We start from the raw sequence: 24581 nt of genomic DNA, 5'->3' as shown, positions 1-24581 counted from the left end.
TATTTATTTATTTTTCATACCGTACCACTGCATTTGCTGCCAATTTACTCGGTTTTTGCTCACTTTTTTTTTTAATTCGATATGTTTTTTTCGAAGGTATATGTACTTAAAAAATCATCATTATTTATCTCACAAACAATAAATTTAATTTTCCTCCGTCAGGTAGTCAAGATTTTACTTTTCAAATTTACTTTTAGCTGCTGTTCAACAAAAAAATTTGGTAAATAGGAATGACCAGAACCTATTTCCTTATGGTTTATGCTTTCAATTTCAGTTTCTTTGCTATGTAAAAAGCTTATTTAGGCTAAAGCCATTTTAATTTTCCTATTCTGGCTGTTATACGTATCGCTGTAAATTATGACATGTTTTTAGCATTTTTGGCAATAATTTTGTTCCATAAATTCCATTCCGAAGACATTCCGTCTCAAGATTATTAACACTGAAGTTATAGCAGAACATAAACATGAGTAAATCTTATAACATAATCATCTGAAACAGATTGAAAATGGTCAGCACTGCATATATAATTTTGTGGAATTTTTTTTCACAATTTATGCATCATTCCCGTGCAACTTAAGCTATTCTCAAATGGAAAATGTTTTGTTTAGATAACTTATCTCTACTCAACTCAGGATTAGTTGTCTTTTAAATAAGTCTTGTTTCTTTATCAGGTATTTAGAAATAGAGAGTAATTTTTTAAAAACATATCTATGGAAATAATCTTTGACCAGTTCTCATGACCTACTTCACACTTTTCCACATGCATGGAGTACATCTGTCTGATATTTAGGTAATTTTGGTATTCTTTCACTCTGTTTTACAGAAATTCTCAAACATACACACTAAAAAAAAAAGGTAGAAATTTCTTCCTTAGGGTAGGATATGTGATATACCCTTAGTAAGGTATAATTTTCTATCTTTTAAGGTAGAAAATTATATTAAAAACAATTATTTGTCATACAAGTTTCTAACTTAAAGGTATAATTTTCTACCTTAAAAGGTAGAAAATTATACCTTACTAAGGGTATATCACATATCCTACCTTAACTAAAAATTTCTACCTTTAATTTTTAGTGTGTAGATTGTCGCGCTTTGGTTGTTATTTTCTGATAACGTTCCATTTTACAAGTACAGTGGATATCTAAAAATGTTTTTGTTCATTATTTACATTAACGTATCTCTCTTCAGAATTCCTTAGTTTTTTAGCAATATAATTCTAGCAATAATATATTTTTGTGAAACTCACGAATACTCATTTTTATCGTTACTACTAATGCACCGTTGGAAAGTGTGCTTTAAAATACCCCAAAATCATTGCGAACATTGCTGAAAAATTGTCAAAATGACGAAGCCGTTTTAATTAGAGAAAAAATTTACTTTAACAAACATCAAAAGTCAATTACAATGTAAGTATAATCCTTAATTTTTACGCATCAGTAGCAGACAGTCTTCAATTCCTTTTCCTGTTAATCTTTATCTTATTATACATCAGATAAACCGCCAATGTCCAAAATTTTAAAGAAATCGTTTTTGGTATTTATAATCATAACAATTGTCTTATTCGTTAAAAGTTTTTATACGTTTTCACTAAAACTTTGTAAAAAAAAAAACAAAACAAAAATTAATTACAAATAAAAAATAGAAATTAACATTTATTTAATAGTTTTCGTATATATTATAATATACTTTACATTTTATTATATTTTACATTTTTATTATATTTTGAAGCCTTTTTAAACAATTTCCGCGTTTCTATAGTAACATTTAAGCAACTGAAACATTTTATTATTAAGGAAGTAAAATTTTTCTAAAAAGTTTCAGTCTTAATAAGCTTTAAAGGATTTGAAAGTTTGAAATTAACGTTAAAAAAAGTAATTGAGTTTTAAATTGAAATTCAAAAAATGCTAGAACTTTAATCAATGTTAAAAAAAGTAATCGAGTTTCAATTTGCCGTTTCAACTCAATTACGCTTTTAACTTGTAATTATGTTATATATATGTATATATCAATATAAATATAAATATATATATATATATATATATATATATATATATATATATATATATATATATATATATATATATATATACATAAATATAATATATTTAATTTTTATGTTCTTTAATCTTTACAAATTCGTAATATATATTAGAATCGTTTACAGAGTATAGTAAAATAAAAAAATAACAAAGTTACGTTACACAAAAAATATATTATGTAAAGCTGTAAAGTACCGTCAAACGGGGTGACTGTAATAGGTTTTTTCATTTTTGCAAATAAACTCTTTCGTATAAATTTTCAAAAATGTTATCAATCTCAATCCTTCGTTGGGGATGACTTCGATGTTTATTATTTCATAAAAGCTTATTAATTAAGCCATTTTCACAAATGCCATTAATACTTTTTTTGGAGTTTTACTAAATTACAACACAATTTAAAAATATATTTTTAAGATTTTACTGGTAAAATTATAAATTTAGACAACAAGATTGGTAATCGAATATATCCACAAAATGAACAAAAAAAAACAAAAAACAATTTGATGTTAATATGCTAAACATAACAATATAATATATCAATAGCATCATTAGAGTAATTGTAATTAGCAGGTATAAGATAATACTAACAAAAAAAAGTACTAACTGTATATAAATATTAAGTACTAATGTATTTTACTTGTTTAACTTCATTTAAAATTAAAAAAAGATACCAAAAAAAAAAACAACCCTAAAAATAACATTTTCTGAAGATTTTACATCAACTGGTGTTAAAACCGGACGAGGAATTAGTTGTTCTGTGCAGTACCTCTAAACTGCTGCAGAGTACTAATTAGTAAAATAAATGTTTGAAAAACAAAGTCTTAATTTTCTTAAATGAAATGTTCTGAGTTCAATCATTTAGTGAATATTTCTGACATCTTCTGATAGCGTATCCGATTCACTTAACAGATTTTATTAATATTTTTTAGCAAACTCTAGCTGATAACTGGTTAAAGATGTTGCAATATACTTGGTGGTTGAAGATGTTGCAATATACTTCGGTGGTTGAAGATGTTGCAATATACTTGGTGGTTGAAGATGTTGCAATATACTTGGTGGTTGAAGATGTTGCAATATACTTGGTGGTTGAAGATGTTGCAATATACTTGGTGGTTGAAGATGTTGCAATATACTTGAGAAATGTACAGTAAAAGCAATGTCTTCTGCAACAGAATAATTAAACAGATTTTTGGATCCTTCTACTTTCCTTAGGAACCTATATAAAGAATTTTGGGTGTTAGTAAAATTTCAACAACCTGTCCAATGTAATTCAATTTCACACTTTTTTTTTAGTTTCTTCTGGGTAGACTACAAAATCCTAACTCCCTGTAGTTAGAAAATTGTTGACAACAAGTTCTTCTTGATTAGACTCATTTAAATCAACAACTTTCTTGTCATTACTTTCATTGGGATAAACACTACTAACGGCTTCAATGTCTTCTAACTCAGACAAAGATTCGACATCTTTGAAGCTATTTTTGATTTTTTGCCTTTAATTTGTTGGTTTTTAGATTTTTTCTGTTTTGATGTTTGTCTATAATCAATGTCATCTATTGGGATCAATTGGGGTTTTTCCTGCTGCATCATTGCCACAGTACTTCGTAAGAACATCTATTACACCCTCATTTAATATTTCTTTTATGGTCTCACCGCCATAGTCTTTGTTGACATCTGGAAACTGTTTTCATACTTTTTCTCGACTAAATGGATATATGCCTGAAGCTTCGAATCCTGCTTTTAAGTTGTCTGCTTTCAGAGTATTTTGCAACTTTGTCAAGAGTGCTGCGTAATGGTTTCTTGGAATTAAACCCTCGATTCATGATTCTCTTCTCCATGTTTGTAAAATCTTCTTCCACTCAACTTTTAAGGATCTGAACAGCAATATCAAGCGGTTGTAGCAGATGTGTGTCATTTGGGATTAAACATGTAACTGGATATTATTTTCCGAGCATGCTTTGATGATATCAGATGAGAAATGTGAAGTTAAATTATCTCCAATAACAACTTTAGTTCCTGTAAGAGATGCTGTTTCAGGAATAAAAATTTCCCTGAACCAACATTCAAATGTTCTAGGTCGAACCAACCAGATTTTGAACTGTCAAACATAGTTCCAGGTAGGCCACCATTTGTCCACTCTATGTAGCAGTTTGCAGCTTTATAAATTTTTTTCTCCCAACCATGAGAGAAAGAAACTGAGCAGCTGCACTCCCATAGTACATAATACTAATAGCTCCTTTAGAATGCTGCATTTTTCTTTCTACGCGTTTAAGGTCACATTTACAAACTACTGTTTTAGAGCCTGGATTATTGCTCACATTTGTCTCATCATAGTTGAATATATTGGTATTAGGAATGTCTTGAAGTGTAACGGATAACTCATCGAAATATGAGCATACTGAATTTCGATCAATTTCAGCTCTTGCTGGTTTTACGTTGTCAGCAATTCGAGCAGTCAAATTATTGCGAACAATGAAGGATTTTATCCAATCAGGGCCAGTATTCTGGTCTGCCCTCCGAAGTTTTTCTTAGTTTCTTAGTTTGTTCTTGTTGTTTCTTAGTTTCTTGTTTGTCATGTCTTAGTTTGCTGTCTTGTCATATCTTAGTTTGCTCTTGTTGTGCAGAGTACCATATGGTATACCATATAACTTGGATGCCTAAAAAATCGATATTCTGTTAGTTGAGATATCTAACAAGGCATTTTGCATGGCTTTTACTGGATACAATGCATAAGATCTGGTTTACATTTATAAGTTCTCATGAATTCTTCTGCAATTTTTCTTGTGATATTTATTGTCTTAGTGTCTTTTTTAACTAGAAATAATCATTTGAAACATTAAATAATCACAATAAGATTGAAATATCAAATATTGAAAATTATTTGAAAAAATGAAAAACAAAATTGTTTTGAATTTTCTTCAAATGTAATTGGGAGTAACCAAAAATAAGTGATATATTACAGTGGTATTATAACTGGAATATACCACTTGAACATCTAAGTATAGGATTTTAGAAAAAAATTCATTCCAAAAAATTAAAATCATATGTTTTTTGGGATTCTTTTAGTACATGTAAAAACCGTTATTTTGTTGTTTAAGTCATGTTAATCCCAACACATTTGCACAAGTTAGAATCACGTCACAATCATTAAATTTTCAAAAATATACGCAGAATATAATAATGTACTGGGAAAAAAAAAAGTTTCTAATTTTGCAGTTACATCTTTTATGACTAACAGGCAAAATTATCAGTCACCCGGCGTATCACCGTTTTATATCAAATAATGTCTAATACCTAATGTCTAAATAATGTCTAATACCTAATGTCTAATAGTTTTACGGTATTAGACATTATTTTAAAGAACGCGGATAACTTGCAGATGACCGATGGTCTTGTCATCAAGAAACCGCTATGCGTTACTAATATTTTTGGATACTTCAATTTAAAATAAGTTTATATTTAAAAAATAATGTTATCAGTTTTGACGGAATAAATATAAAAATGCAAAAAACAAAGGATGCAGACAAAAAGAAGTTTTTAATTTTTTAAATTTTATTTCAATACACATAAATATGAGTAGTACACGATTTGCTAAACAGGTATTATATATTCGTTCACGTGTTAATAAATAAGCCTATTATTTATTATTAATTTTGTTGTTGTTGTTGTTGTTGTTGTTGTTGTTGTTGTTGTTGTTGTTGTTGTTGTTGTTTTGGAGTTATTTAGAGTTTTTAGAGTCATTAGAGTTTACATTGGTTTCGGAACAAAGTTAGTTTTATGCATAGTTTTAAATGTTTTTGGGTTAATAAAAATTCATAAAGTTGATAGTGTTTAAAATGAGATCTTTTAATAACGTTTTCAGAGTATTTAAGTTATTCGATTTTTCCAGTTGAGTATTTTTGGATATTAATTTGTTTTATAGACAAGGACCACGATACGAAATGGAAAAGCGTGAGAGATTATTTTTTTTTATTAGGTACATTGAAGTTTCCCGTTCCTCTAATATGGTATCTATTTTTGCTATTTTGGAAGAAATTTTTTGAAAAGTAAGAAGGAACAAGTCCAAGTTTATATTTAATCATAAACAACAAATTTTGGAATATATTGATTTATACATACAAATTTTTTAAATGTGGCTTAGTATGCGAGAGTCTATCCTTATTAAAAACTATTCTTGCAGCATGTTTTTATTTTCGATATAGTGTTGTTAATTTTGATTTATGAGTACTCGCCCATGCAACGTTAGCGTATATGTTGTAGCTTTGTATGGACGAGAAGTATAAGAACTTTAAGTTATCGGGAGACAGTATAGAACTAGCTTTGTAAAGAATACCAATGTTTTTTGATATTTTGCTATCTAATATATCTAGATGTGATTTCCATGAAATGTTCTTATCAATAAGTATCCTTAGAAATTTAGTTGCTTCCCGTAGTGCACAACACTGTTGATTCAACGTTGATACGATGGTGTTAAGTGGTGATCAACGGTGATCAAAAAGTTAGCGCTAATAAACTAACGGTGTTAAAGTCGCCTTTTACAACCGTTGTTAAGACACTAATGCTTCAACGTCATTTCAACGCTAATAAAACTTTATCAAGTGCTTGATAAAGTTACATCTTGATAAACTATTTCTATATTTTCATTTATTTCTGTTTTACTGTTGTATGGTTTTTCATTATCTGAGGAATCATAGATTTTATAATTATACATGCGTACTTGAAGTTTCATGTGGAGTATAGGTTTGTTTAAAATTTGTTAAGCGTGCTTCATGATGGCAATAAAACTGCAGTAAATCTTAAATCAATATCTAAATTTTGTGATAAATTTACCACTGATTATGTTTAAACAAAAATCTCAAAGTAGTTATTTCAAGCATTACATGAGAGACTGGCGCAATATCAATAGACTGATTAAAGATTTTTTAAAAGAAGAGTGCAGAGATAAAAACGTTCTTTCAGTAGGTTCTACTTCAGCTAATTTTACTGAAAAAAATGAGAAGAAATTTCCAATTAAAAACAATCATCAATAATTAATTGAAAATATTGTCTGTGCTGAAAAAAATTTGATTAATTGTTATAACTCTGACTCTGACAGTATCAGATCATCAAATCATAGACTAAACCAAAATGTAATTGATCAAATATTATCTGAAATGCTTCAAATTGCAGAAAGAACCCCTTCAAAATTTCAACGTACAGCAAGAAAACTAGACAACTTAATATATTTTAAGGCTGTAGAGTTTCGTTTCTTTCTTCTGTACTCTGATTAGTTGTACTAAAAAGTAAGATCTCTAGTAAAGAATACAACTTGTTTCTGACCCTGTCAATCGCTACGCGTATACTTCTTTCTGATACTTTCTGTAAAGAAAAATGTTATGTATTATTTTGAAAAAAATTATTTTATGGGTTTAGAAATGAGGCTATTTTACTATATGGAGAAAATTTTTAGTCTTTACAATGTTCATTCTCTAATACACATGGCTTATGATGTTTTAAATTATAGTAAGTCTTTAAATAAGATATCTACTTATTTATTTGAAAATTATTTAGGATGTTTAAAAAAAGTTGTACACTCAAGAAGATATATCTCAGCACTTTCAAAAATTAGATAAAAAATCTCCACTCCACGAAAGTGTAATGACTCAAGAAAAAACAACCAAAATTGGTACAGTTGGTTTTTATATTGTCTTAACAAAACTACATATTTGCTCAATACCTTTTGCTGCTGCAAATTTTCAGTTTCGACAAATTCTTAGTCATTATTTTTTTATTTTTGAAAATTCCTATGTTCCAGAATACCCTAACCATAATGTCCACTATAGTAGACATGATTAGGGTATTCTAGGGTCATTTGGATTTTCAAAAATAAAAAATAATGACTAAGTATTTTTCAAAACTGAAAATTTGCAGTTGCAAAAGGTATTGAGCAAATGCGTAGTTTTGTTAAGATATTATAAAAACTGCGCTTCAAAGCTTGTTTTATCTTAATTATTATTATATAATTACTAAATGCAATACTATAAAATGAAGTTAAATCGACAATTAAAAAATCTTTAAAGCACCATTGCTAATGTTAACAAAACTCTACCGTCAGTTAACGGTTAATCAACACTTCTAAAAAGCATTCAATCAACGTTAAATTAACAATAGCAAAGCAACAGTGATTCTTCGTTGATAAAGCAACTGTAAAACAGCGTTGCAAGTCTTAACAAAACCCTTCACTCAGTCAACGGTTAATCAACACTGCTCGGAAGCACTCGATCAACGTTTAATCAACAGTGATGTGCACAACGGGTTGAGTTCTCTCTATTTCTTTAGTATCTTTATTTAGAGAAGGTAAATCGGGAGGTATTTTTATAAGGTTAGAAATGAAAAAAAAATGTATTTTGTTTTTTCTGTGTTAAGCGATAATTTGTTAGATATTAACCAACTGTTTAGTTTTTTAAGTTCATTATTTGTAGTTTCATAAAGTTCTGTAATAGATGTGGATACATAAAATAAATTAGTGTCGTCTGCAAACATTATGACATCCAATTACAGTTTGGCTTCCAAAAGCAACATTTAATCGTATTCGGTTGAATAACGCTTTTTAGAAGCCAAACTGTTTTTCATTTGGGATTTTGTTATTTGTTAGATACTTATGCAGTTTATTGTATATTACTCTCTCCAAAAGTTTTAAAACACAGGAAGAACTGAGATAGGTCTGTAGTTATTAAGTGTAAATGAATCTCCGGTTTTTAATATTAGTTTTACCTTGGCTATTTTTAATTTATTCGGTACAGATCCTGTAATAGCTGGAGATTTAAATATTTCATAGATTGGTTGTTTAATCGCCGGAAACACATTTACAACTATATAGCTACAAATTTCTTTCAATAGGTTTTTTTAATATCGCTTTTGCTTTTTTGTTTTGAGTTTAATTGTTTTGAATAATATATATATTTTTTTAAATTTTTTCTAATTTTTTTAAATAGATTTTTGTATTCCTTGTATGTAGTTAAGTTAGTTTCCAGAGGTGACGACACCGGGTGGGGGGGGGGGGGGTGTCAGCACTTTTTTTCAAAAGGCCTTTTTTTTTTTAAGAAAAAGAAATATCTGAAAGAAATCAAGTAAAAAAGTAATGAAAATAGAAGTGAAAAAAAACAACCGTTAATGAATAAAATATATAAAAAGAATGGCAAAAAAAGAAAAAAAAACTATTTAAACATCGGAACCTCGATCGGCAAATGAAAATTTTTATTATTTTTTCGTATATTTCTTTAGTTTTCTTTCATATATTTCTTAGGATTATTTATTTTATTATTTATTTATTTTCTTCAGTTTTTTAGCGTATATAGTTTTACTATTTTTTGTTAGTCATTTAATTTTTTTTTTTTTAGTTATTATTTATTTTTAGTTATACAGTCGACTCTCGATATCTCGAATACTTGATATCTCGAACTTTTGAGTATCTCGAACTTTTTTAGCGGTCCCATGGACATAACGTACTAGTTTAGGCTAAAATCCTCTCGATATCTCGAACCTTATTATCTCGAACTTTTTGGTATCTCGAACAATATTTTCGGTCCACAGGGCAATTTTCTCTCGTTATCTCGAACTTTTCAACATTTTTTTTTCAAAAATGTTTTAATAAAATTTAGTTTTTTAAAATTCCAATTTTCGAAAAAAAAAAATTTTTAATTCGATTTATTTTAAGAATCGAATTTTTGAAAAGTTTTCCTTTAATATATAATTTATTCTTTTTGTCAAACGCAGCAACATGCCGCTCGTTAAACGAAAACTCACGAACAAATCTATAATAGAAAAATGCAAGGCATTAAAAGACCTAGAGACTGGGATGTCTAACAAAGAGGTTGCCAAAAATTATGGAGTCCCTAAGAACACATTATCAACCTGGATTAAAAATAAAACCAAGTTATTAACCTCACTGGAAAAAAATGGCACAAAATCTAAACGGAAGAAACTTCGTAGTGGTAATTTCAAAAATGTAGACAAGGCCATATACACGTGGTTCGTTGCAAAAAGAAGTCAACAAGTACCAATTGATGGTACCATACTAAAAGAAAAGGCACTAAAATTCGCAGAAGCATTAGGAGAGTTGGATTTTAAAGCATCTGATTGTTGGTTTCATAATTGGAAAGAAAGGTCAATTAAATTTTGTCAAATCTTGTTCAATTTTAATATAAACAAATAACATGTATCTGTTTATATTTAGTTTATTTAGTTTTTTAAACGTGTAATTAAAATTCAATTATTCTGTTCCTATTTTTAGGAACGGCATCAGCTTTAAAATAATCTCAGGCGAAAGTGCCGCCGTGACGAATAATATGACTGCTTCGTGGAATGAAACTACACTTCCAACATTGCTTTTGAATTACAAGCTTGAAAACATTTTCAATGCCGATGAGTTTGGACTATTTTACCAGTGCCTACCAAACAAAACATACCATTTATCACGAGAAAAATGTTTTGGGGGAAAAAATAGTAAAGTCAGACTAACAGGCATAGCAGCAGGGAGTGCAACGGGAGAAAAGTTACCTATGTTTGTTATTGGAAAATCTAAAAACCCACGGTGTTTTAAGCACATTAAACAACTTCCTTGCACATATAAAAATCAGCTAAAAAGTTGGATGACCGGAGACCTTTTTACAGAATGGGTAATGAAACTTGACTCATTTTTTCGTGCTCAAAGTAGCACTACTGGTGGATAACTGTTCTGCCCACCCACACATTGAAGGGCTAAGCAACATCAACCTAATATTTTCCTCCCCTAACACCACATCTGTCCTTCAGCCCATGGATCAATGTGTAATACGAAGTCTTAAAGCTCATTATCGTCACAAAATTGTGCGTTTGTGTATCAAGGCTGTCGATAACAACGAACCCATGCCAAAAATTTCTATACTTCAAGCAATTAAAGATCTTGTTTCTTCGTGGAATGCTGTGTCGAAGGGGACTGCTTTAAAAAAGCTGGTATTAGCAAAACAAACAAGAGTATTGAAGAAGCTGATGATGATCATTCTTTTAAATTTTTCGACAGAAGAACTTAACCGTTTGCGAGAGTTAAATCCTCGTGCCGTACAAGAAGATCTCTCAGCGGAATCTTACATTGGTTTAGATTGCGATGTAGTAACTACCGGTTCACTTGCTACTGATGCTGAAATCATTGCTCAGATTTTAGACCCTAATTTTGAAAACGACGATAATGAAGTTGAAGATAGCGTTGACGAAGCTATTGACGTCGAAGCCCCGCCACACCCATCTGATATTCAATTAGAAATTGCTTTTGAAACAATTCAAAATGCTTCGCTATACAGCTCAAAATACGGAAATGAAATACAATCCCTAGCACTAAAACTTGAGGATTTAATGAAGATGGAAAAGATGGATAATTTAAAGCAATATCAGATAACAGATTTTTTCCAAAAGTTGTAGTTTTTGTTGTTAATAATTTTTGTCAGAAAAATAACTTGTTTTAATAAAAGTCGGGCAATTTTATTTATTTTCAACCCTTTTCTTGATATCTCGAACTCTCGATATCTCGAACTTTTTTTCCGGTCCCCTTAGTGTTCGAGATATCGAGAGTCGACTGTATATAAATTTTTATACAGTTATATATAATTTGTTTTTATTTTCATTTTAGCCATTTATTATTCTACCGTGTATTATTATTATCTTTTTTAATCCTTAGTTTTTTTTTGTTTTTTTTGCCAAAGGTAATTTTTTGTTTTGTTTGTAATGTTTGTTGTAACTTTTGTTTTGTTTTGATTTTGGCAGTGTTTTTCTGTTTATATTGTATTTATTTATTTGATTATAATATTTGAAAATATTTTGATTATTATATTAAAACAACTATGATTATATTAATATATTTACTAAATCTTTATAATTTTTTTAGCAATAGTCGTTTTAGTGTCATCGTTCGTTGTTACGCTTTGTCAGTTTATTACTGTTTGTAACTGTAACTTTGTATGTAAAAACGATTGATGTATGGAAAGTTATACCGATTTATTTAAATTATTATAATTACTTTATTATTATTATTATTATTATTATTATTATTATTATTATTATCATTATTATTATTATTATTATTACTATTATTAATATTATTATTATTATTACTAAGATTAATTGTATATAAATAAACTATTTTTTGCAGGTATTTACTTGAGATTAGTATTTCAATACTATTTGTAAACAGCCGTGAAAATTTATTTTCAGAATATATATGATTGATTGATTGATTGAAGATTTAACCAAACTGTATTAAGGTTTTCGTAATATTATCTTTTTCGCAAGAAAAACATTAAAATTAGAAAGCCCAAAAAACACATTTAAAAATAAAACAGCGTAAAAGCGAAAAGTTTTTTTGTGAAATGTTACTAAAAACTGCCGCTAGCTTAAAAGTTTACATCATCATTCTCCTTCTCAATGTCTAAATAACCTTTTTTATCGATCTTAAATGTTTTCTTCATTTTTTATTAATATCATTCAATTTTCTTGACATACTTGATAGTCGCTTTTTATCTTTTTTGAAAGCTCCTTTTTCGACATAAATACCCCCAGGAAAACTATGCATTTTAAAAATATACCTGTAAACACTTTCTTAGCATTTCAGGGACAATTCTTGAAAAATAGGTTTAATTTCCTCTATTATTGCAACTGGTTAGTTAATTTTTTGCCTATAGCTTGTTTTACCTGTAACTTTATCTGATTGCCATTTGCACCAGCTGTTTTTCTCTTTTAAACAAAATTGATGACGAGTAACTTCATATGGAAAATTTTTACAATGGTAAAGTACAGCTATTACAGAATTTCTCATTCACAGTAGGTTATTTTTATTTTGACTTATAGCCATTCCAACAAAGTTCTGCGTTGTGTTAATTATTGGTTAATCTTCCTTTTCCAGATATTTTTAAGCCGTCACTTAACAACCCGCCTTTAAAATCTTTAATTTTTTGACGCAAACGAGAGCTTTTCTGATACTGGTCAATACATTTTAGCTTTTTGATAATACAATCCCATATGGTTTACTTTTAACAACATTAGAAAATGAACTTGAGTCACCATCTCCAAGGTACTTAGTATATCTTAAATTATATTTTTGTATTGATGAATGTAAAATTCAGCTTCCATTGACCCTGCTGAGCCAAAATGTATAACCTGGCAGTTGTGTGTAGCTTCTCAACATTTAAAATCAATAGGATTGTTTATTCTCTTATGTACTTCACACTGCATGCAAAACTTAGATAAAGAAAAAACATCAATCACCTTTTTATTTTCATGTGAAAGACCAGCAACAACACCATTTAAGGAAGAGTATCTACGACGTTGCCATGTTCCGTCTATTGATATGCCACAGCCAATAATTTCATCATCAGAAGCATTTACATTTATTATTTCTCTTAGTTCTGAAACAGCAGCTTTCATACTCTGAGAAGTAATTTTCTTATAAACTTTATGTAACTTATTGTTTGTAAGATCATAACTGTAATTCATAAGAGGTGGAGGCTTATTCATTATAGCAGTAAAAGTAGACATAGCTTCGTTACCATGTCCAATTTAACGAAATGCTATAACAGCACGTAAATTTCTCTCATATGGGTTTGAACCAAGTTTTGAACTTTGATTGATAGATGGAGATGAATAAAATGTACTTTCAACCCAACGGGCTAAGCAATGACGGACGTACAATGTACGTACATTGTACGTCCAATGTCGTTCGTCCGTTCTCGGATTAGAAACGAACCTTGAAGTTTTTTAAAATATTAGTTTCAAAATAGCAACTAAAATTCAAATATATATTTCCTGAATGTTTATCAAAAAAAAAATTTGGCGTTATCACCAATCATCTATTTATCACCTATTAAAGCGGGCATCTTCTGCAAATATCGTGGCGTTTTTTCAAGAATTAGCATAACTCTTATCTGAAATTCAGTGTTTTTTTAAATGGTATCCAATGTAAAAGTAAATGCACTTTTAGATTCGTCAAGTAAGGATGAGACAGTTGTTGAACAACATGTTATTGATTTTTCTCTTTTTACAGAAAAATCAACATCGCTTGGTTCTACAACTGTTTCATCTTCATTTGACGACTTATATTCAGTGAATAGTGACAATGAATTATTGGAGAGTATAAGTATGTCAGACTAAATTTTTTATGCGATAATGCTTACTTAACTGATGATTATTATCCGAACAGTTGTGAATCTGATAGTAACAATACAGATTGTTACAGTAGTGATGTTTCTAATGAGGGTGAAATTTCATCATTAGATAAAAAGCTTGCTCAAGTGCAACTAAAAATTGTTGGACTTGAGCAATCGTTCATCTGTTAATGAACTTTTATCTATCCTTCGTGAAAATGGTTGTCCTCTTCCTAAAGATGCAAGAACTCTTTTAGAAACACCAAGAAAAATACCAGTAGAAAGAAAATGTGGTGGGGATTATGCATATTATGGAATATTTAAAGGAATTAAAAGTGTTCTAAGCGAAAAAAATGTTGTTGGTAATATTATCAAGTTGTCAATAAATATTGATGGAATTCCTCTTTTTAAATCATCAAGTATGCAGATGTGGCCAATTCTTGTATTAGGTACGTGACAATTGCGTTTTACGGAACCGAATTTTGTGCTAAAATTTTGTGCCACGATTTTCGCAGTCTCATCAAAGTTAGCGTGCTTGAGGAAGGCTTTCTGAAATAACTTTTTAGTATTCGTTATCAACATAGATTATTTTTAGAAAGAAGAATAGTTGAAGCTTATTTTCGATTTGGTTTTAATTATACTCAATTGATATATTACCAAGTTTATTGCTGTCAAAGTTTTAGTCGTACTTCTGTGGTGAAATTAATGTCCAGTCTTTATTTTTTCTATTCAATTTTTATTTTTAAGTTATTTATTTATCTATGCACCTGCCAAATTTCGTTGAAAAATATTATGTAGCAGTCACCCTATTTCTTGCTGCACTTTTGTTACCTAATTTACATTTTCCCTGATGTTAGCGCGGGAGACAGAGGGGTCCATTGATTATTTGTATATATATATTTTTTATATATAACATTCATATTACTAATATTATTAGCAATATTTAACTTATTTCATAAATTGATATTATAAACCTAGATACTTTATAGTGAAAATATGATTAAAAAATTTGTAAATTTAAACGAAATTGTTTTATTAAAAGGATTTTTAGCAAATAATAAAATAAGACTTAAATTTTATATTTCGTTAAGAAATAAAATGGAGAAAGAAAATAAAGGTTTCACATAGTATTTCATATCATATTCATAATATAATTTAGATATGAATCAAATTAGTTATGAATCATATCTAATTTGAAGTTTGAACGTTGTCTTTATTTAACAAGGAATGCCTTTAGTTTATAACTTATATTTAATAAATAAGTTATTTTTATATAAATTTATTAAACTATTTTTAAATTATTATTTGGCCACTTTCGCTGTTTTAGATGCTCAAAGTTGTGAAATGGCGTCAGCCAACAACATCAGTTAGTTACTTTCTTTTTTCAATAGCTCAGTAGTTATTTTTATTATATATATATATATATATATATATATATATATATATATATATATATATATATATATATATATATATATATATATATATATATATATATATATATATATATATATATATATATATATATATATATATATATATCAATCAATCAATCAGTAAGTTTAGTTTAAATTGTTTTAGTTACTATATCATTTAAAAGTATTTGTATGCTGTGTTAGTATTCCCTGTTAGCTTTGAATAAACGTTTTGATTCAAAATTAGTATTTAGGTGAGTACGGCCAGCGGATATGTAAGTTTCATAGATTTCTATATTTTTCAACATATAACTAATTGATACATCATTACATATATAAACTTAAAGTAAATGTTTTAATTTAAAATTGGTATTTAGGTGAATATGGCAAACAAATATGTAAGTTTTGTAGGTTTCAATATTTTAAAGTGTATACTTTGTTAATACATCATTATATAGATATTATAACTCAAAAAAAGTGTATTTTAAAGTTGAAAAACATTCCAACAATTTTAATTTATTTTCTTTATCTTTAGCAAACCTTTTTTTATATATATAAAGTTGTTATATATATAGAGAGAATTTTTATATATATAAAATTGTTATATATATATATATAAACTATATATATATATAAACTATATATATATATATATATATATATATATATATATATAAACTATATATATATATATATATATATATATATATATATATATATATATATATATATATATATATATATATATATATATATTAATGGAAGGAGACTTGTATTATGCCATTTAATTCATATTTAGTGTCACTGTCGTCTATTCCTGCTGGTAAGGTTTATATATTCTTACTTTTCAATATGATTATAATTGCTAAATAATCTTGAGGTTATGTTATGTATTGTTTTTTATTTTTTAGTATCATCATCGTCCATTACTATTGGCAAGTTTTATATATTATTATTTTTCAGTATATTTTTAATTATAAAATAATTGTAAGGTTGTTTTGTGTATTGTCTTTTATTTTTTAGTATCATCTTCATCCGTTACTGTTGGTAAGGTTTATATGTATATATATATATATGTATATATATATATATATATATATATATATATATATATATATATATATATATATATTATATATATATATGTATGTATGTATATATATTGTTAATTACAAATAATTTTAAGTATGGTTTCAATTATTAAATAATTGCACAGTTATGTTGTGTATTGCATTTTTTATTTTTTAGTATCAACTTCATCGGTTATAATGGGTAAGGTTTTTATATTTTTATTTTCATATATGATTTTAATTTCTAAATTATTTTAAGGTTTTGCTATATTATTTAATTTTTTCATATAAAGTTTTTCATATAACATTTTTTTATCATATAAGTCTGTGCTATAGTATTTTATATTTTTATTTTTTAGCGCCATCATCATCGAAACAAGTTGGTAAGGTATAATGTAAACCTTTCAACATGATTGTTATTGCAAAATTAATACAAGATTTTATTTTTTATTTTAGTGTCACTTGCATCTGTTCCAGTTGGTAATGTCATATATTTTCAATAAGAATTTATAGATCTTAAATAACAAATATTTTCCAGTATCGACAAATAATTTACATATGTAATTGCAAGATAATGTAATGTATTTTTATTTTTTAGTTTTATCTTCTTCTGTTAATACTGGTAAGGTTTACATATCTTTACTTTTTAAAAACCAAATAATTTTAAGACGATGCTGTATTTTATGTTTATTTTTTAGTACCATCGTCATCTGAACGAATTGGTAAGGTGTATAAAGTGAACTTCACAAAATGATTGTAATTGGAAAATTATTACAAGAATTTGATTTTAGTTTAGTTGTGACTTGCCTAAATAATACAGCAAGTGTTGTGACTTGCATAAATTATATAGTAAGTGTTGTGACTTGCCTAAATAATACAGCAAGTGTTGTAACTTGCCTAAATAATACAGCAAGTGTTGTGACTTGCCTAAATAATACAGCAAGTGTTGTGACTTGCCTAAGTTACATAGCAAGTGTTGTGACTTGCCTAAATAATACAGCAAGTGTTATGACTTGCCTAAGTTACACAGCAAGTCTTGTGACTTGCCTAAATAATATAGGTTTTTGCTATACTTGGTTAGAAAGATGACATGTTTTTTACAGCCAATTGACTTATAGCCCCACATTAGTAGTTGTATAATTTTTTTTGTAATATATATCCAATTAAATAATAATTTTTGGTTAGAAGTGGAAGGGGCATTAGAATGCCCCTTTCTTATGAAATATTTGGATACGCCCTCCCTTATACTCCACTCTCTTATGACCATGGATGCACCACTAATGTATCTTTTAATCTAGTGGAATATGTTTTTTACTTCTTTGTTGTTGTACTTTAAATATTCAATCAGATATTTCAAGTATTGAAACATTTTTTGATATTATAGTACTAAAACATCATCAACATATCTACTGTGAGTTTTACATTCACCTCCCAAATTTGGTAGTTGTCTGGTATGAATTTATTTTTTAATTTATTTCCAATTTTTTTCCAATTTTTATAATTTATTTTTTAAATTTATTGTTCAAATTTTGAAAATAATAATTTTTTTTCGGTTGGGTGGAGAGGTGGGGGGGGGGGAAGTAGGCAGGTGGTGGGCATACGCCCCTTCGTAATAGAAACACCACATTTTTACGTAAGATTGTATAGCATAATTTTATATTGTGTACTAGTTTTACTCATTTTAGTAAAGATATAAATATTTATAAAATCAAGTCGTTTTTGAGAGGAGGCTGAATAAGTGCGAATTTCATAACTGCGAATCTGCATAAGTGCGAAGCAGTTGCAAAGACTGGCATAAGTGCGAACTGGCACAAGCGCGAACTGGCATAAGTGCGCCGAAAGAATTTGCAAACATTGGCATAAGTGCGAACTGGCATAAGTGCGAACTGGCATATGTGCGAATCAATTGCAAAAACTGGCATAAGTGCGAACTGGCACAAGCGCGAACTGGCATAAGTGCGCCGAAAGAATTTGCAAACATTGGCATAAGTGCAAATTGGCATAAGTGCGAACTGGCATAAGTGCGAATCGGCATAAGTACGAACTTGCCAATTCGCCACTTATGCCAATTTGCACTTGAGCCAATGTTTGCAAATTCTTTCGGCGCACTTATGCTAATTCGCGCTTGTGCCAGTTCGCACTTATGCCAGTTTTTGCAATTGGTTCGCACTTATGCCAGTTCGCACTTATGCCAGTTCGCACTTATGCCAATGTTTGCAAATTCTTTCGGCGCACTTATGCCAGTTCGCGCTTGTGCCAGTTCGCACTTATGCCAGTTTTTGCAATTGTTTCGCACTTATGCCAGTTCGCACTTATGGCAATGTTTGCAAATTCTTTTGGCGCACTTATGTCAGTTCGCGCTTGTGCTAGTTCGCACTTATGCCAGTTTTTGCAATTGTTTCGCACTTATGCCAGTTCGCGCTTGTGCCAGTTCGCACTTATGCCAGTTCGCACTTATGCCAGTCACACTTATGCTAATTCGCAGTTATGAAATTCGCACTTATTCAGTCGCCCCGTTTTTGATCCTAGGGTGTGATACACCCATCGCCACCACACCCATCTCTATTGCTAACATTCACCTCTCGTATAATTTGGTGGTTTACTATAAATTTAAAACAACTTTTTTGTGTATTTATATTGCTTATGTCTTTAAAAAAAATTTTTTTTCTGAAAAAAGTGTTCAGCTTTTGGTGCCCCCTCTGCCCATCCGATACACCCGGTGGTTAGAGTTTAACATAAAGTTGTAACCCACTCTTGCACCTATCTTTTAACACCAAGATATTTGTATTTCTATAAGAATTGGCAAAGTTATGACAATTTAAGTGAAAAAAAACATTATTTTGACCACAGTTTTTTCAACAAATCCATATATAGAAAAATCGCTACTTAAACCGTCATAACTTTTGAACCAATTGTTCGATTTTAATAATTTTTTCACCTTTAAAATACTGAAACAATCTTTTTTCTAATGATATATAACATTATAGTATTCAAACAATTTGAAATATTTTACTCACGTACCTACTTGTATGCTTTGACAATTCTGGTATATTTGTTATTGCTATATTTTATTGTGATCATAAACCAGACAATATTAATGAATATTTGTTAGATTTTGTTAATAAATGGAATGAGTCAATACACACTGGAAGTATGTTCAATGGAGATCAGATAAGCATAGAGATTAAATCTTTAGTTTATGATGCACCTTCCAGAGCCTTTTTAAAGTGTATAGTCCCTCATTCTGGTTATTATTCCTGCGAAAGGTGCATTATTCATGGAACACATGAAGGAAGAATGGTATTTAACGAAGATGAACATTTTCAATTGAGAGATAAAATTGCTTTTAAATAGTTTGTATATCACAATAATCATCAATGATCAATGACTCCTTTAACTGGAATTGGAATTGATTGCATTTATTCTTTCACACTAGATTATATACATCTTGTATGTTTGGCTGTAATGCGTTGCATCTTAAGTTATCTGAAAAAAGGACCAGGTGGGAAAATATCTGCTGCTCAAATTTCAGAGGTATCTTAAGTATTGGTGAGTAATAATGGATGTATACCAAGTTAGTTTGCTCGGCAACCTAGAAGTTTAAATGCCATGGACAGATGGAAAGTGACAGAATTTCGATAATTTTTATTATATACTGGTCCAGTTGTATTAAGAGGTATAGTATCAAAGAAGTTGTATGAACATTTTTTGATCCTAAGTATTGCAATAACCATATTTTTAGAAGATGATGACCATCTACGTGTTCCATATTTAGATTATGCAAGTGATTTACTAAAGTATTTTGTGAATGAAGCTAAACATTTATATGGCAATACATTTACAGTCTGTAATGTGCACAATCTTTTGCACTTAGTTGACGATTCTCGTAATCATTGATGTTCTCTTAACGGAATATCATGTTTTCCTTTTGAGAACTTTCTTCAAAGAATGAAAAGAAACATACGGAATTCTTCCAATCCAGTGTCTCAAGTTTCAAAACGACAATCTGAGTATCAACATTGTTTTGGAAAACTACCTAAAAAAACATTAGAAACTAAAATTTCAGCTAACAGAAAAGATAGTTGTTTTTTGCTCCACAACTCTTCTATTGCTTTTATTAAAGCTAAGAACAATGATGGTACCTTTCAATGTAATATTATTATTACTAAATATTTAGACAATGTCTTTGATACTCCACCTCCATCAATGCAGTTTAATATATATCATTGTTTCGCACCAAACATTTTAATAAAGTTGTCCAAAAACATTAAGTTGTGCAGATTTTCAAAGGAAATGTGTTTGTTTGAATAAAAAAAGAGGTTTATCAATATTTCCATTAATGCACAATAATAAAAAAATGTAGTTTTAGTTTTTTTCTGAACTTAAAATGTAGATCTATAAACTAGCTTATTTATATAAATAATTGGGAGAAAAACTTCTTTTTATGTCTAGAACTCTTTTATATTTGTTTTTATTATGATATAATTATGATATTATAGCTTCTATTATAGTAAAATAAATATATCTTGGTGTATATCAGTATGTCTGGAAGGGTCATTTGAAGAAGAGCTGACAATCCCTTCAGTGTGGGTTGAAGGAGCTCCAAACAAAAGGCAGTTTGTGCGATGGCCTAAAGGTATTAATGTTTTAAAAGCATGTAAACAGCAGTAATACCTGAGAATGATTGTTTTTGCTTTCCGCTCCTTAAGGAAAAGTGTCGTCATAATAAGTATTGTGATATTAATATTTTCTCAATCTCATTCATATGCCAATGATCTATAAAATTGACAATATAATTTATTTTTAGATTTTATATATATATATATATATATATATATATATATATATATATATATATATATATATATATATATATAAAATTTAGATGACAGATCAGTATATATATCAGTAAAAAGTTTACTTACAGCAGTATTTTATCATTTTTTTTAAAAATAAAATGAAAAAACCGGTTTTAGTACAAATTATCCAAATGCAGTAAGAAAATTCATGATAAAACAAAATTTTATAATAGGCTTATGACCAACAAGTTGATGGCTTGTTACAACATGGAGGGTAAACACAAAAAAGCCTTCAAAAAAACAAACATTATTAGAGTAATTACGGGTACGTTATTTTCACATTTTAAAATGTTTTTATTAATAAAAAGAGTCTATTTAATTTTGAGAGAGTATTAACTATTTAATAAAGTTTAAATATATTTTAAATATATGCACGTTTCTTTAGATATATTTGATGTCTTAAATTAATAGGCAAGTTAATTTGTTCTTATCTTGAAAAAAAGTAAAATATCGTTTAAAATATTTTACTTGTTTATGATCAGTTAGTATGTAATAGTTTTATATTTTAGAATTTATGACGAAATATGCTATATAAGAAGTGCACCATTTTATTGGCAATATTCTGAAACGTGCCCCTGACAGAAAAGATGGTGGTGGTCGTGGTGGTGGTAAAGCTGTTGTAGAGGATGATTTTTTTCATAATAAATCTTTATGATCCCACATGAGTTGTTTTATTTATTTTTATTTGTGTCAGTCATTTCACATAAGTCAAGAAAAAGAAAAAGTAAAAAGTCAAGTAAGGTTTTTTACCCAAAAAGTAATACATTACAAATATAATAAATAAAATATAATACGAGAATGGTTAAATTTAACTTTGGTTTTTTTGTTGCAAATAGGCTCAAAATCTGTTTTTTCTTCGTATATACGAAAACGTGCAATGAACGATCTTATTGGACATAAGTCCAAAAGATAGTTCATTGCACGTTCACATTAGGACGTCTATCAGTATTTCCAAAATGAACCAAAATCGTACTTAAAATGTACGTCCAATATGGACCGAAAATGAACGTCCAATTTGAATATACATTGTACGTTCAGATTTGGACGTCATTCAGTATTTCCAATCTCAACCAAAATTGATCTAAAATTGTACGTTCCGTCCGGACGTACAATGTATGTTGAATGAACATACCCGTGCCCGCTGGGAAAGTCCCAGTTTGAACATTGTAATAATAATTCCAATATAAAATCCATTAGTTAGTCATTGTGCGATAAATTAAAACGTGCAAGCATAATAAAAAATGTAAAGAACTGATTCACAAAACTACGTTAAGTACTTTGTTAAAATTAAAATCATTTACAAAAATCTCTGACAAATATTTTATCATATTTGATAATAGCGAATTTAACTTCCTTTCGAAATCTTTTAACATCTTCCCATAGCTTTTTTTTTCTTTCCATCGTTTCGTTCGCGTAGCCTTCATTAATGAATATTCCGGTTCCTTCGAGTCTTTTTGATAGGTTAAAATTTTACTTTTATATCGAAAGTCCAGTAGTTTAATAATTATTGTTCTTGGAAATTTATCTTCATTTATTTTCCCAATGCGGTGAGTTCTTTCAACTATTACCTCTGAGATTCCCAGCTTGTTTCTAAATAGATTTTTTTGCACAATCAATCCAAGATTCCGTGGGCAGCTCATTTAAGCAATCAATCCTAAGGTTATTACGGCATGAACGATTTTCAAGGTCAATATTTTTTTTAAATTGTTAATTTCGCTGGCCATCAGACTGTTTGTTTCCGACATTTTATTTAAGAATTATTCTTCTTTTATATCGTTGATGTCTTTTTCGATAATTATAACCTTCGTTTTGCTTAGTTATTGAGCTTATTTTTAAGTTTGTCAAGCCGACCTGTTATTATTTTTAGGTTTGCACTTATGATAGCGCTAAATATCTTTTACTGTTTTTTTAAAACGTTGTTAGTTTCACCAAGAATACCTTTTTTTGTTCTTCCAGTTTGGTGGTTATTAGTTTTTCAATACTTAGCATTGTAACTTCTATATTGAAATCTGAGCAGACTTGGCGCAGCGTTATGCACTTACCTCAGAACCAAAGAATCCGTGGTTCAAACCCCAGCTCTAGGCAAGTTATGCGACAACGGTTCGGAAGGAGGCGTGAACTTCCAATTGAATGCTCATTCTCGGTGCTCTGTGATAAGACCGTTAGGACTTCTTGGGGCATCTAAATAAAATTAATATATATATATATATATATATATATATATATATATATATATATATATATATATATATATATATATATATATATATGTATATATATATATATATATATATATATATATATATATATATATATATATATATATATATATATATATATATATATATATATATATTAGTGATGTGCCGGTTACCGGTATCTTAAATGAAATATTTAATAAAAATTAACTTTAAGTGCTTTAACTATTTTCTTAAGCGGTAATTTAAATTGAGTCAAAATATTATTAACAGGAATGCTTTTAGTTTAAACTTCAGTTAATAAACTTTTTGATATAAGTCTAAGAGTGTTATGGAGCTGATAACTACAAAGCCTTATTTACTCAATATAGATGTGTCTCACTTAAAATATTTTTGCAAAACAATCTAAATATATTGCAAAAAGGAAACTGATTTATACAGATGTTTAAATAGCTTCATTTTATTGTCAAAGAGAATTTTTCGAAGTTGATAAAGTTAATTTTAATTTTAAAGCTTTTGATGTTTTTGGCATTAACGACGTTGGACAGCAAGTTATTCCAAATATTAACAACCCTGGGGAAAAAAGAAAATTTACGGGCATTAAGTTTACTCTTTATTTTGCATAATTTAAATTCGTGACCTCGAGTGTAAATATATTTATTAAAAAGAAACTTGACATATTTAGGCAAACATAATAAGTGCAAATCAACCAGCGTTTTTCGTGAAAACGATTCAACGCAAGAGATTTCACAAGCATTTATTCAAACTTTTTAATACGGACTCGGTGCCGGGTACCCGGACTCGGGCTCGGTATTTTTTCCAGTTACCCGGAATCGGGAACTCAACATAAACTG

The 24581-nt window shown here is 28.7% G+C and overlaps 1 protein-coding gene across 1 annotated transcript; it reads left to right on the top strand.

Moving 5' to 3' along the window:
- The first annotated feature begins 9752 nt into the window (after positions 1-9752).
- Positions 9753-10747, top strand: LOC136090069 (tigger transposable element-derived protein 4-like). The gene is made up of 2 exons (XM_065816178.1): positions 9753-10181; positions 10309-10747. Exons 1-2 carry the CDS (start codon positions 9796-9798, stop codon positions 10745-10747), a joined length of 825 nt encoding a protein of 274 aa, XP_065672250.1. The 5' UTR covers positions 9753-9795.
- Positions 10748-24581: the final 13834 nt, after the last annotated feature.

Source organism: Hydra vulgaris, chromosome 13 (genome assembly GCF_038396675.1).
Source record: "Hydra vulgaris chromosome 13, alternate assembly HydraT2T_AEP".
In the NCBI taxonomy this organism is placed as follows: domain Eukaryota; kingdom Metazoa; phylum Cnidaria; class Hydrozoa; order Anthoathecata; family Hydridae; genus Hydra; species Hydra vulgaris.
This window is presented reverse-complemented; position numbering and strand designations above follow the sequence as displayed.

Excerpts from the sequence above, each read along its gene's own strand:
- LOC136090069 (XM_065816178.1), top strand. The coding sequence starts at position 9,796 with ATGCCGCTCGTTAAACGAAAACTCACGAACAAATCTATAATAGAAAAA. Across the intron at positions 10,182-10,308 it reads TTTCATAATTGGAAAGAAAG|GAACGGCATCAGCTTTAAAA; the intron begins GTCAATTAAATT and ends TCCTATTTTTAG.